The sequence below is a fragment of the Propithecus coquereli genome, unplaced genomic scaffold, assembly GCF_000956105.1.
Source record: "Propithecus coquereli isolate 6110/MARCELLA unplaced genomic scaffold, Pcoq_1.0 Scaffold171, whole genome shotgun sequence".
NCBI lineage: Eukaryota > Metazoa > Chordata > Mammalia > Primates > Indriidae > Propithecus > Propithecus coquereli.
In genome coordinates this window covers 4,119,680-4,134,631 of record NW_012141747.1, presented here as the reverse complement: position 1 = coordinate 4,134,631, position 14,952 = coordinate 4,119,680, and the positions used below count along the sequence as shown (strand labels likewise).

At 35.8% G+C, this 14,952-nt stretch overlaps 1 protein-coding gene across 1 annotated transcript in view; it reads left to right on the top strand.

Moving 5' to 3' along the window:
* The window catches only part of EIF5B (eukaryotic translation initiation factor 5B), a 70,564-nt gene that overhangs the window by 28,699 nt on the left and 26,913 nt on the right, over positions 1-14,952 (top strand). The window contains exons 7-9 of the mRNA XM_012641943.1: positions 8,844-8,942; positions 9,422-9,511; positions 11,334-11,408. Of these exons, the coding sequence (XP_012497397.1) occupies positions 8,844-8,942; positions 9,422-9,511; positions 11,334-11,408 (264 nt within the window). The remainder of the gene's footprint in view (positions 1-8,843; positions 8,943-9,421; positions 9,512-11,333; positions 11,409-14,952) is intronic.

Here is a 14,952-nt window from a genome sequence, read left to right as displayed (position 1 = left end):
AGTAAAATAAATCTGTATGTAGCTGTCAACCAGTTTCAACAGTTGTCAACATTTGCCATTCTTATTTTGTACCCTTCATTCAGTTTTTTTCCTGGAGTATTTTAAAGTGAATCCAAGACAGCATATTATTTTGCCCACAAATACTTTAGTGTGTATCTAATAAATAGGGACAATTTACTTTTTAGAATAAGTAGAATACATATTACCACATTTAACAAAGTTAACTAATTCTTTGATATCATTTGATTTTCTCTCCATGTTTATTAATATTTCCCACTTAATAGTGTCTTTGCTCCATTGAGAAGAATATTTGGGGACCTCCCTTAGTTTCCTGTTTCTGTATTCCACAGATTTTTATATTACAGTCTTTTTAGTGCTTACATTATAATTATATCAACAGCTACCATTTATTGTGTAAATATTAATAGTATGTAACTTATGCTACAATAAACCTTTGACATTGTCTATTTTTTATTCATAAAAATCTTACAGATATTTTTATTACCATCATATAGATGATGAAACAGTGAATCAGAGAGCTTAAACAACTTGCCCAAGGTTCCAGAGCTGAAATATAGACTACCTCTTTATTATACATTATATGTTTGGATAGGAGTAGTAGCTATAGAGAAACAGTACTTAGTATTTCAGAAAGTTTTATTTTTATAGCTTTTATTTATTTATTTTTTTTGGAGACAAGAATCTTGCTCTGTTGCCTGGGCTAGAGTGCTGTCGTGTCAGGCTAGCTCACAGTAACCTCAAACTCCTGGGCTTAAGCAATCCATCTGCCTCAGCCTCCGGAGTACCTGGGAGTAGACTACAGGCACATGCCACCATGCCCGGCTAATTTTTTCTATATATTTTTAGTTGTCCAGCTGATTTCTTTCTATTTTTAGTAGAGACGGGGGTTTCGCTCTTGATCAGGCTGGTCTCGAACTCCTGACCTCGAACGATCCTCCCGCCTCGGCCTCCCAAAGCGCTAGGATTACAGGCGTGAGCCACTGCGCCTGCCCTATAGCTTTTTAAAAAAATAAAATCTACTACACTTTTTTTTTTCTTTTGCGAGACAAGGCATCTTGTTCTGTTGCCCAGGCATATCATCATAGCTCACTGCAACCTCAAACTCCTGGGTTCAAGCAATCCTCCTGCCTCAGCCTCCTGAGTAGCTGGGACTACAGGCATGTGTTACCATGCCTGGCTAATTTTTTCTACTTTTTGTAGAGACAGGGTCTTGCTATATTGCTCAGATTCGTCTTGAACTCCTGGCCTCAAGCCATCCTCTTGCTTCGACCTCCCAAGGTGCTGAGATTACTGATGTGACCCACTGTCTCCAGCCCTTAATGTTTTCTTTAAATGGTCATTTAATTACTCTAAAAAATGACATTAGCAACAACAAAAGAAACAAACACTAATGCTCTACTTATTTGAACTGATTAAGTCATAATTTTTAGAGATATTGGAAATGACTTTCATGTGGGTGCAGTAAATTCATCTAGTTCAGTGTATCTTAGAAGAGGGTCCTAGAAAAACTCCTTTAATGAATTGAAAGATTTGGTTGAATTCACCCCATCAATTATAGCATTGATTTATTGAGGGCCTACCATGTATAAGATGTTGTGTATATTTGCGTACAAGGTGATACTTTCAAAATCTTATCTGCAGATATGACCATGCTGTTCATTTTTGCTAATTATTAGGTTATTAAGTATGAAATGTCTGATTTCCTTAAGTACTACGACAGTTGATATCTATGCCATCTCACTTTGATACTTCGTTTTATTTTTATTATGAAGGTACATCCTCATTCTTTCAAATACATGGTTTGGCTTGTGATTATCTTTCAAATTTTTTTTAGAGCAATTTTTGTGAAACCATGGGTAAGTCAAAAATTCGAGTTATTTTCAAATATGAGTTCTGGTGTAGAACCAGTGCAGCACAGATAGCTCGAAATATCAATGAAATGTTTGGGAAGGACGTGGCTGATGAATGCACAGTATGTTGATGGTTTGACAAGTTCCATTCTGGTGATTTTAATCTTGAAAATGAGCCACATGGACAACTGGAGACCAAGGTGGATAATAATGAGCTGAAAACTGTAGTGGAAGTGAATCCATCTCAACCCTACGTGTGAATTAGCAGCATGATTTGACGTTTTGATTCGAAATCAGACATTTCATAATCAATGACCTAATAGAAATTTTTGGTAAGGAGATTTTTTGATTCAGCCACCCTCTGAATTATGAAAAGTTCAAAATTGAGAGTGTCTGAATTCATGCTTTTTTCTTCTAGTGTTCAAATCCTGGCACAGGTATGAGCAAAGACCATTTCTAAATTCAATATTCGAAACTTAGTATAATTAATATTAAATATCACATGTAAATATAGATATGTCTGTAGACTTCTCCATACTCTGACATCGGTTACAGATTTACTAAGTAAAAAATTTTCTTTGTACCTTTTTTTATTTAGCATTTGATAAATCAAGGCCTGATAGACAAAAACCACACAGTAATTTGAACAGGGACACTGTAATATAAAGAACTGTTAACAGAGGGTTGAAGTAACAGGAACTTGTTTAGTAAGATTGGAAGAAAATACCAAAGAATACAGGAATACCAGATATAAGGAGCAGTCACTATATCTGGCACTGAAATCACCCAAGGAAGACCCCTGCCCAAACAGGACTAAGATATAGACTTCATTGAAGAGGATGTCACTATGACTCACTAGACAGTAATAAGTAGCCGAGGGGCTATTGTAGGCAGAACTTGCTTGAAGTTGGTCCTCTGGCCGCCATGGCTCATAGTAAGCTGCAGGAACTGGGATCTAAAGCAGCCTTCCTTTATATGAGCAAGTACTGGAGAAATTGCGCCTTACAGAGAAATTTGGCAAGGAAGCAAACCAGATCACAGAAGCCAGTCACCTTTTTCCTCCAGTGTCCCTTGATTACCCCCTATACGACAACACTTATCATTGCTCCAGCTGACAAAAAAGAAATATTTACAAAGCCCACCTCCATGACTACAGAGCAGTAAACAAAGAAGGGCATCTTGAGTACACGTTTGAGTATAGTTAGCACCCAGATACCATATTTGTTGACTGTTTGAAAGGCTAAGAGCACTCATGAAGAAATTGGGATGGAATCAAACAGGGAGTAATTGGCCAATCTCAGAAATGCTATTTTAAGGAGTAGTTAGACTTGTTATGGTAATTAGAGGAAGATTACAATTTAAACTAATGAACTTAACATCAGTCTTTAGGGCAGGCTTGGAGGAGATGGTCTCTCAAGTAGCATCTCTGGTCCTGATCTCTTTTCTTATTCTTCACAGTGTTGCCCAGTGTTTTCCGTCTTATTTGTTCCCTATTGTCTATTAATAAAAGTCCAAATGTCTTAGTTTGACATTAAATGCCCTCCATAGTGCACTCATATAAGTCATCTGATTTAAAAGGTCCTACAGTGTTGTTTCGTTTTATCTTTGAAAGACATCTTGTTAACTAGTTGAATTACTGCATTCATTACCTAGAATCTCATAAAACTTATTCATTAAGTTCAGAATGTGTTCTTAGACAGTGTAGGTATCTGCAGATGTTTTCATATAATTACTCTGAAATGTGCAGCAAGTTAATTTTTTAGACATTCTTTATCCTGTGACTAATAGTGGGTACTTTATAATTTTGATTAAGCTCATTTCAGGCAAAGAGCTTCTTTAAGAACTTGATTTTGATTTCTCAGTTTGCAAGGTGAATGAAATGTCTGAACACACATAAATCTTGATGTTGATTACAAATATAGCAGTTTATTTAAGAATCCCTGACTAGAGGAACAGTCAAGTGATTAAGTCTGGGTGTTGCTGGGACCACCCTTCAGGTCATCCAGCCTACAGGTTCCCCTCAGGCCCATGCTTTTTACTTAGTAGGTATAGACTGCTAGGCAGGGCAAACTAGTCAACCTGATTCTGTCTACATTCCTAGCTGACTTTATCCTCTTTCTTTGGTTTGTTTGTTTATTTAATGTATTTGTCTTACGGAGTCATGGCTCTCGTTTTACAGTTCTAGCCAGTCTTCAGCACATACATACATACATCCAGACATTCATATTTTAAAGTTAAGAACATTTTTAGTCATTTTCCATTATTAGTGACTTCATTCAAAACCCCCACAGTATATAGTTCCTAATGTTGTCTTTATTGTAAAACTTCTGCCCATAGTGAGATACTGTGTCTAACCCAACAGGAGTGATGAGACAACTCTCTTAGGAGTTTGTTATAGGAACGGTGAGGAGGGATTGTTATAGCTATTCCAGATGTAGCTCTATGCTTCTGCTGGGATTTACCATTAACTGTTTTTTGTTCGTTTGTTTGTTTTGAGACAGTCTTACTCTATTGCCCTGGCTAGAGTGCAATGGTGCATCTAGCCTGCTGCAGCCTCAAACTCCTGGACTCAAGCAATCCTCCTGCCTCAGCCTCCCGAGTAGTTGGGACTACAGGCATGTACCACCACACCTGGCTAATTTTTTCCATTTTTAGTAGATGGGGTCTTGCTCTTGCTTAGGCTGGTCTCCAACTCCTGACCTTAAGCGATCCTCCAATAGTGCTAGGATTACAGGCGTGAGCCATAGCACCCCGTCTGCCATTAACTGTTCACTAATAAAGATGTATTCTCCTCAGACTTAGTAATGTTACTTGCAAATCAAATTTGACTCTGGTTTTTCTGCCGTGTCTTAATTTGACAATATTTATTTCTTCTCTTTAGGAGAAAATATTAAAATGAATGTTCAAAATTAGATAAGAACCATGAATTCAAACAAAAACAAATTATTAACTTGATAATAATGGTTTTCATTTTTGATAAGTGACTTTATTAATTGACTTACTTGTATTTGCCTTTTTTTTTTTTTTTTTTTTTTTTAAGAGACAGGGTCTGTCTCTCACTATGTTGCCCAGGCTAGAGTGCAGTGGCTGTTCATAGGCGTGATCATAGCACACTACAGCCTTGAGTTCCTGTGCTCAAGTGAACCTCCTCCCTCAGCCTCTTGAGTACCTGGGATTATAGGTGTGCACTAACACGCCTGGCCCTGTGCTTTTAACCAGCTATCAAGCTGGCCATAGTTGAACAGAATTATTATTATTAACTGTTTTATAATGATAAAACTTGTTATACTTTGTATTAATTTTCTATTGCTACTGTAACAAATTACCATAAATCTAGTGACTTAAAACAATACAAATTTGTTATTTTACGGTTCTATAGATCAAAAGACTGTCCCTGGTCTCACTGGGCTAAGGTGCTGGCAGGACTGCATTTCTTTCTGGGGCTCCAGGAGAGAATTCATTCTCTTGTCTTTTTGGCCCATGACCTCCTACCTCTATCTTTAAAACCAGCAACATCGCATCATTCTGACCATGGAATTCCATAGTCATATCTTCCTCTGACCTCGGCTTCTATCTCAGGGAAAGGTTCTTTGCTTTTAGGGAATTGTGATTAGATTGGACCTGTCTGGATAACCCAGGATAATTTCCCCATCTCAAGGTCCTCAATCACATCTGTAATGTTCTTTTTGCCATGTTAAGTAACGTAGTCACATGTTCTAGGAATTAGAACATGGACATCTCAGGGGGTTATTATTCTGCCTGCTGCACACTTTAAACTTATTTTCATTTTATTTTGTGAGTTCACTACAAAGAAAACATTTTACTTGTGAGTGTCATGTTTTCACCATATCTTTCAAAGACCAAAATCTCTTGTTAAACAGAAATCAACATATTACTCTGAAATGTGCAGCAGGTTACCTGATGCTATTTATTTGCCTGTAGACAAAATGTCTTGTCACTTTAGTCCTTAAATTCGAGTATTCAGGCCAAGCATAGCTGATTAATCGAAATTATGATCAGGAAATATATAAATAGTGGCAACTTTTGCATTACTACTGAGGAAGTGTTTGGAAGAATAGGTGTTAATTTAATTTTGTTTTCTTGATATTCCTGTGAGATCTTTAGGGGCATATATGGTGAAAGGATAGGATAGGTTAAAGGCTTCTCTCAACTGTGGCCTTGTGTTGGCTTTTCTACTATTGTGTTCTATTTCAGTCATTCATAACCTGAAATTTATGGAATATAGTCAGTATCCATGGGTTCTGTGTTCACGGATTCCACCAACCACAGATTGAAAATATTTGGGGGAAAAAAATGGATAGTTGCATCTGTACTGAACATGTACAGACTGTTTGTCTTATTTGGTAAACAATATAGTATAACAACTGTTAACATAGCATTACATTGTATTGGGCATTATAAATAATCTAGAGATGATTTAAAGTATACAGGAGGATGTGCGTAGGTCATATACAAATACTACACCATTTTATATAAGGGACTTGAGCATTTATGGATTTTGGTATCCATGGGGCCTGGGATCCTAGAACCAATCCCCCACAGATACCTAGGGATGACTGTACATAATGATTCCAAAACTCCAAGTGGAGGTTTTTGTGGACCTTTTGGGGAATATGAGGAAAAGAGTTCCATAATTTCTATCCTTTCAGCTGTAAAATTTTTAAATTATTTTGTTCATTTTGAGTTGAATACATTGTTGCATAAATAGTTTTTATTTCATTGGTATGGTACACTGATTTGGTTACTTCATTTTGGCTGGAAGAGCCTGGATATAGGGGTCTATGATGTCTGAAAAGGTTGAGGGGACTCCCCCGCTTTTTTTTCTTTTGCTGCTTTGGCTAAATTTTGTGTGGAACTTGACAATAACTTATGAACTTTCACAATAACCTTGGAGTATAAAACTCTGACAGAACTGTGTCTTTTAGGCCAGAGGGACCAGAAAAAGGGGCTTCTGGAAGCCAGAGTATATAGGGGAAACTGCAGAGAGGAGAGAACTGGAGAAAGAGGGTGTGTTCACAGATGACAATTAGCTACATAGAAAATCCCATGGCATCTCCTCTCATCTACCCCCCAAAAAAACCCCTAGAGCTAATCAGTGAGACTAACAAAGTTATAGATAAAGGCCAGTATGGAAATGTCAACTCTATTTCTGTATACTAGCAATTAACAACTTAAAATCAAAAATAAAGCAGTAATATTTATAGTAGCAATCTCCCGAAAAGAAAAATTGAAATAGTTAGAAATCTAATATTTGTAGGATTTATGTGCTGAAAACTGTAAAACACTGATGAAAAAAATCAAAGACAACCTATACAAATGGAAAGATACTATGTTCATGGATTGTAATTCTCAATATTGTTAAGATAACTATTTCTCCCAAACTGATCTATAAATTCAATGCAATTCCAATCAAAATTAAAGCATGATATTTTGTGGATATCTATAAGCTATTTATAAAATGTATGTGAAAAGACCAAGAAGTTAGAATGGCCAGAATATTTTTGAAAAAGGAGAAGAAACTTAGAAGATTCATAATACCTGATTTCAAGACTTATTATTATAAACTACAGGAATCAATACAGTGTGATATTGGCAAAAGGATAGAGACAAATAGATCAAGAGAACAAAATAGAGTCTCTATATGGTCAGTATATAGGTAAAAGGTAATTCAATGGATAAAATGTAGTCTTTGTAACAAGTGGTACTAGAAGAATTGGATATCTGTATGCAAAAAACCTAGTCTTAATCCCCACTTATATAAAAATTGACTCAGAATGGATCTTAGACCTAAATATAAAATATACAACTATAACAATTTTAGAGGAAAACATAGGGGAAATCTTTGTGACCTTGTAGTAGGCAAGAGTGCTTATATATGACTCTAAAAGTATAATCCATAAAGGGAAAAATGGTAACTTTTTTCCAGTTCAAAACATTCTCTGCAGAAAACATCAAGAGAATTTAAAGACAGTACCTCTAAATCACACATCTGACAAAGGATTAATATCTAAAATATATAAAGAACTCAGAATTCCACAATAAGAAAACTGTCCATTTAACAATGGGCAAAAGATTAGAAACAGACACTTTCACCAAGAAGCTATAAACACATGGAAAGAATGCTCAATGTCATTAGTCATTTAGGGAAATTCAAATTAGTACCACAATGAGATAGCATTACACATCTATTAGAATACATAAATCTAAAAGAAACCTATTTTTACCACATGCTGGTGAGGATGCAAAACAGTTGAAATTCTCATACGTTATTGGTGGGAATGCAAAGTAGTAAAGCCACTTTGGAAAACAGCTGGGAGCTGCTTATAAAATTTAGTACATATTCACCTTATGTCTCATCATTCCCGCTCTGAAATATTTGCCCAAGAGAGATGATCACGCAAGAACCTGTATGAAAATGTTCATACCTGGTTTATTCATAATTGCCAAAAAACAGAAACAACTCAAATATCCTTCAACTGTTGAGTGCATAAACAAAGTACAGTCACACATTGGAATGCTACTCAGCAATAAAAAGAGACAAAGTACTGATAACATACAACAAAGTGGACAACTCTCAATTTCACTATGATGACAGAAGCCAGAGTAAGATTCCACTTATGTGACATTTGGGGGGATGGAGAACAGGTCTGTGGCTACCAGGCCTAAGGATGCGAGGAGGGTGTGACTGTGGAGAAGCACAGGCAACGTGGCTGTTCTGCATCTTCATGATGATGGTTGTCAAAATTATTACTGTACATCAAAAAAGAATTTTACGGTAAGTAAATTTTAAAATACCTTATATAAAAATGATATAGGTTTTTTCGATGAATGTCCTTTTATATTTTAGGGTATATGTCTCTGAGGTGAATGAAATGTTATCTTTTTAAATAATACATCCCAGGTGAACATGCAAGTAGTATAAACCTGAATTTTTGCATTTTTATCCCTCAGGTGTTGAAGTGCCATCAAAAGACTCTTTGCCAAAGAAAAGGCCAATTTATGAAGATAAAAAGAAGAAAAAAACACCACAGCAGCTAGAAAATAAAGAAGGTTTGTATATAAAATAGCCTTTGACTTAGAAACTGTTTTGTTTGCCTTTTTCCCACAACCTTCAAAAGAGTGTGTCTTTAAAAAAGATAAATTGAAAATGCATATTGAAACTTACTTCTAATACTTCTTATTATTGTCATTGTTCTCACCTGATTGAAATGACAAGCTAATGGAACAAATGCTGTAGTTTGAAAAATTTGAGTTCTACCCCATGAATACTCTGTTGTTAACTCTGAAAAGCAAAACTATCATTCTTTTTTCTTGGTTTTCCTTCTCAGCCTTTTGTGATTTTCTATTCTAGTCCTTGAACAGAAAGAGTAGTTTCCTAAATAAAACATGTGACTGATACTTAAACGTTTTCTAACCTTGCTGAAGAAACAGGAGTGCAATACTGATTTTTTTATTGTTCTTAACAAAGTATCTTAGCAGAAATTGTGCACTGAAAAATGTCATTAACTTCTTTTCTGCTCTTTTTTTAGTGTCTGAACCAATGGAATTAAGTGCTACTGTGGAAGTTGTGGAACAAGGAGTACCGGAAAAAGAAGAGACACCACCTTCTGTTGAACCAGGCCAGTAGCAGTAGCTGATTGTTTAATTAGTTAATTCTTATTAAATAGTGTTGATGTGTCATAAGTAGTCGTAGTTATCATTAAATAGTTTGGGGGAACCAAATAAATATCTGGCTGATGACCTTCTTTCTTCATAGTTCTTTCTTTTCTCTAAACTATTTCTTTTTATTTCCACTTTGAAAAAGTATCCAAGTAAGACTTTGAATCAGTTTTGTTCTTTTCAGTAGTGCTAGTAAAATGTTATGTATAGAGGATAGAAGGTTTTGGGTTTTCTCTGATGGTTTTATGGCCTGAAGTTTTTTTAATGCTTCGGAAGCAAATTGGAAGCATTTTTAATTAGAACTTTTAAATTACCACAAAAATTGGCATTTTAGAACCTTTGAGATCAGCTCCTATTTATATTTACTTATTCATTTATATTTACTTATTCAATTTACTTATTCACTGTGGGGTATTTGTGTGTGTTTTGAGGGGTTGGGGGAAATCTCTGCCTTTTTTTAAATTAAACATTGTTCTAATTCATAAGACTAGATAATTGATTAGAGAGTCAGGGGCTAGCTAAATATATGTTTGGTATTAAAGAGACTTTCCAGTATTTAAAGATAGGATTAGGAGTGGGAACAGCCTTAGAGAATGTCAAGACTGACTTACACAGGTGAATTGATAGTTATTTTCCTTTTGCTCCTCTTTTTTTTTTTTTTTTTTTTTAAGTGCAAAGGATCATTTCACCTGGGTAGACCTCAGCTTAGCATTGATATGTTGAAGTTAGAGAAATTCAGGTTGATGCTTAATAGCAGACCACTATTTTAGGTCATATTTGTAGCACCAGAAGATTTACTAATTTAGATGGATGTTTTAGGTACCTGTTTCTGAGTCTCATTTCCTCCTCAAGATAACTTATCCAGACTTGTTGATGAATAATAATTATTACAGGGAAGCAAATACTATATGTCTCACCTTCATCTTCCTTTCACTTAATAGTAGTTTTGCCTGGTTGGATTTTGGTAAAGAGAAGCATTGTTAAGGAAAGTATTAAGTCTTTAACATTCAAATAATTAAAAATTTACCTTTCTGGGTGTTTTGGGGTTATAAGCACAGCATTCTGTTGTTGTTTTGAATTGGAATGATGGTGGTAGCTTTGTACATTCAACTTTGGAATTTTAGTAGTATTTTGATATATCTGTAAAGGTTAAAGCAAAATAAGGAATAAATTCTATGTATGAAGTATGAATGAGTCGAATGATAAAAAAAGATGTATGTGAAATTTTATTTGTCCTTAAGAACTGAGTGCATTCCAGATGGAAGTAAAACTCAATGGAAATCAAGCAGGTGGGAGTGGGGTAGAGGAGATGAGTAAATTCACACCTAACGGGTACAATGCACACTATCTGGAGATGTGATGGGCACACTTACAACTTTGAAACTGTACAAAACCAAATGATATAACCAAAATATGCTGGACCCCCATAATATTCTGAAATTAAAAAAAAACTGAGTGCATTCATATACCCTTTTCAAGATCTAAAAGGAACATTTAAATGTCTGGATTTTTAATATTTTAATTATCTCAAATATGAAATCTGGTTTAGTTTTAATATGGTATATTCAGAGTATAGGAAATGGAAGCACTGAGTAATAGTAAATTATAATATACTAGTTATTAAAAAGAGTTCCCAAAGATAACAAAGTTGCATACATATGTTTTTGCATACCTAAAACATTTCTTTTTTTGTGTTAGAGCCTGATTTTTTACTTTTTTTCTAAAAGCAGCTTCATATTTCTAAATAATTTTGGTGTCTTAAATGAAAACTTTTATTTACAGAAGAAGAAGAAGAAACTGAGGATGCTGGATTGGATGATTGGGAAGCTATGGCTAGTGATGAGGAGAGAGAAAAAGGTAAATAGCTCATAAGCACACATTGATAAATCTAGTGATGATTGGAGATGTTTGGTATATATTTAAATGAATAGTCTTTTGATAGTGAAAGCCATAGAACATTTCTGGGGACAAGGACCTGTCTTGCTGGCTTCATTACCATGGTTTTTTAAATCCTCATCTGGTTCTTCATTTTGTGAAGGAATGGTTCTTCAGAAGGTCACTTACAAGATAACTGCCTAGAATTTATTTTTCTAAAGTTGATGATGTTACAAATAGGGTTGTAATTAAAACTAGCCTATAAAAAGCCTTGTTGACTTAAAACGTAAAAAACTGATTAGTTCCTAATCAATATGAATAAAAAGTAAGTGTTTTTCTTTGTAATTACTTCATGTCCTTTATTACTAAAATATCTATTTTCTTTCATTTTAATTTCCTATTTTCCTAAATTTTTGAGACTGATGTTTGGCTCTTTGATTTTTCAGCTTCCCCCATCTTTATTTTCCAAGCTATACATTTTTCTTTAAGCATGACTTTAGCCAAATTCCACAAGTTCTGATATGTTCATATTTTCTAATTTCCATTTTGATGCATTAACTTTTACCTGTGATTTATTTAGTATATTTTTTTAATTTATAAAAATGAGGATTTTCTAATTACCTTTTTGTTATTTCAGTGTGATCAGAGAACATACATGATTAAGTCCTTTGAAATATGTTGAGTCTTGCTATACAACCTAACACGTGGTCAATTACTATAAATATTTCGTATGTGATTGGAAAGAACACATATTCTGCAGTAGTTGGGTGCGTTGTTTTCTATATTTAGGTCAAGTTTGTTCATCATTTTGTTCAAGCCTTTTATATTGTTTTGAGTTTTTTTCTACTGTGCTTTTTCAACCCCCTCTGTTACTGAGACCGGTGTGTTAAAGTCTCCCATTGTGATTATAGATGGTCTGTTTCTTCCTGAATTCTGTTAATTTTTGCTGTATATATTTTGATGCTGTTTTATTAGGTGAATACAATCTTGTATCTTTCTAATGAATTGACTCTCTATCATCGATATATATTCCTTTATTTCTAATGATGCCTTTTGACTTAACAATTCATGTCGCTACACCAGCTTTGATTTACGTATTCTTTTTCTGTCTTCATTACTGTTTCTGTATCCTTAAACAGCACTGTCTTAGTCCGTTTGTGCTGCTTTAACAAAATACCACAGACTGGGTAATTGATAAAGAACAGAAATTTCTTTTTGTGGGGGGTGGGCTACAGGGTCTCTCTGTTGCCTGGGCTAGAGTGCAGTAGTGTCGTCATAGCTCACTGCAACCTCAAACTCCTAGGCTCAAGCAATCTTCCTGCTATAGCCTCATAAGTAGCTGGGACTACAGGTGGTGCACATGACCATGCCTTGCTAGTTTCTATTTTGTAGAGATGATCTTGCTGTGTTGCCAAGGCGGGTCTCAATCTCCTGGCCTCAAGTGATCTTTCTGCTTTGGCCTCCCAAAGCTAATATTATAGGCAGGAGCCACCATACCGGGCCAGAAATTTATTTCTTACAGTTCCAGATGCTGGGGAGTCTAGGATCAAGACACTGGTATTGGTGTCTGGTAAGGACTGCCGTCTCTTTCCAAGATGGCGCCTTGTTGCTGCATCCTCCAGAGGGGAAGGAGCCCTGTGTCCTCTCACGTGGCAGAAAGGGAGGGAAGGGCAAGAGGGACAAACTCTCTGAAGAGAGCATTAATCCATTTATGAGAGTAACTTAATCACGTCCCAAAACCCCACCTGTAATACCAGCCCAATGGGAATTAAGTTTCAACGTGAATTTTGGAGGGACCACATAGACACCATAGTAGGACTCTAGTTGAGATTTTTAAATCCAGTTTGTCATTCTTTATATTTTACCTAGAGCACTTAGGTCATTGCATTTAACATTTGATATAATTAATGAAGGATATTGGTTTTAAAGTTTTCATCTTACTAAGTCCTTTTTTGTTCTGCCTATTTCTTTTTTACTTTTCTAACCATCTTTTGGATTGCTGGATTTTTTTAATTCTGTTTTTTTCTTTTTCAATGAGTTTAAAAGTTGTATATTCTTCTAATTTTTTTAGTGGTTATTCTAAGAAATTTTTAACATGCGTCTTTGAACTTACAATGTCTAATGTCACCCTCTCTCCAGACAATACAAGTATTTTATAGCACTTGAACAACATTTACCCAACTCCCAATTTAGATTATTATTGCTCTCATTGCTTTTCATTCTCTATTTTAAACCTCGTATTAGCTTACTACTCTTATACAGCCAATATTTATTATTTAAATTTACCCACATTCATAGCATTTTGTTGTGCTTCATTTCTTCCTGCCTAAAGAACACTTTTTAGAATTTCCTTTAGTATGCATCTGTGAGTGAGACATTCCATTTTTGCTTTTCTTTTTTTTTTTTTTTTTTTTGAGACGGAGTCTCACTCTGTTGCCCGGGCTAGAGTGCCATGGCGTCAGGCTAGCTCACAGCAACCTCAAACTCCTGGGCTCAGACAATCCTCCTGCCTCTGCCTCCCGAGTAGCTGGGACTACAGGCACGCACCACCATGCCCGACTAATTTTTTCTATTTTTAGTTGTTTTGGCTAATTTCATACTATTTTTTTCTAGTAGAGACGGGGTCTCGCTCTTGCTCAGGCTGGCCTCGAACTCCTGAGCTCAAACAATCCTCCCGCCTCGGCCTCCCAGAGTGCTAGGATTGCAGGCGTGAGCCACCGTGCCCGGCCTCATTTTTGCTTTTCTTAAAAATATCTTTATCTTCACTTCTTTAGGATATATTTACTAAAGGAGGAATTCTTGGTTGAAATTTTGTTGAGCACTGTGAAGTTATTGTTCCTTGTCTTGGCTTTCATTGTTTCTGTTGAGAAGTCAGGCATCAGCCTGAATTTTTCACATCTTTGTTTTGAGCAGTTCTATCATGGTGTGCCTAGAGTAGGTTTCTTTTTATTTATTCTACTTGTAGGGCTTTCTTTACGTATGGTTTTATGTTTTTATCAGTTTTGTAATGTTAGGAGCCATTATCTCCCTCAGGATTTCTATTATGCCTATGATATACCTTTATACTGTATCATTGTTTCCTTCCCCTTTTCTGTATTTCCCATCTATTGAGACTTTATGGTTCTTTTTTTTTTTTTTGAGACAGAGTCTCACTCTGTCACCTGGGATAGCGTGCTATGGCGCCAGGCTAGCTCACAGCAACCTGAAACTCCTGGGCTCAAGCAATCCTCCTGCCTCAGCCTCCCCAGTAGCTGGAACTACAGGCACGTACCACCACGCCTGGCCAATTTTTTCTATTTTAGTAGAGACAGGGTCTTGCTCTCACTGAGGCTAGTCTCGAACTCCTGACCTCAAGTGATCCTTCCGCCTCGGCCTCCCAGAGTGCTAGGATTGCAGGCGTGAGCCACCACACCCAGCCTCATGGTTCATTCTGGATTATTTCTCCTGACTGTCTTCGAGGTTGTTAATTTTCTCCTTATTTCTCTCTATTCTGTTCTTAAGCCCATCGTTCAAGTTCTTAATTTTC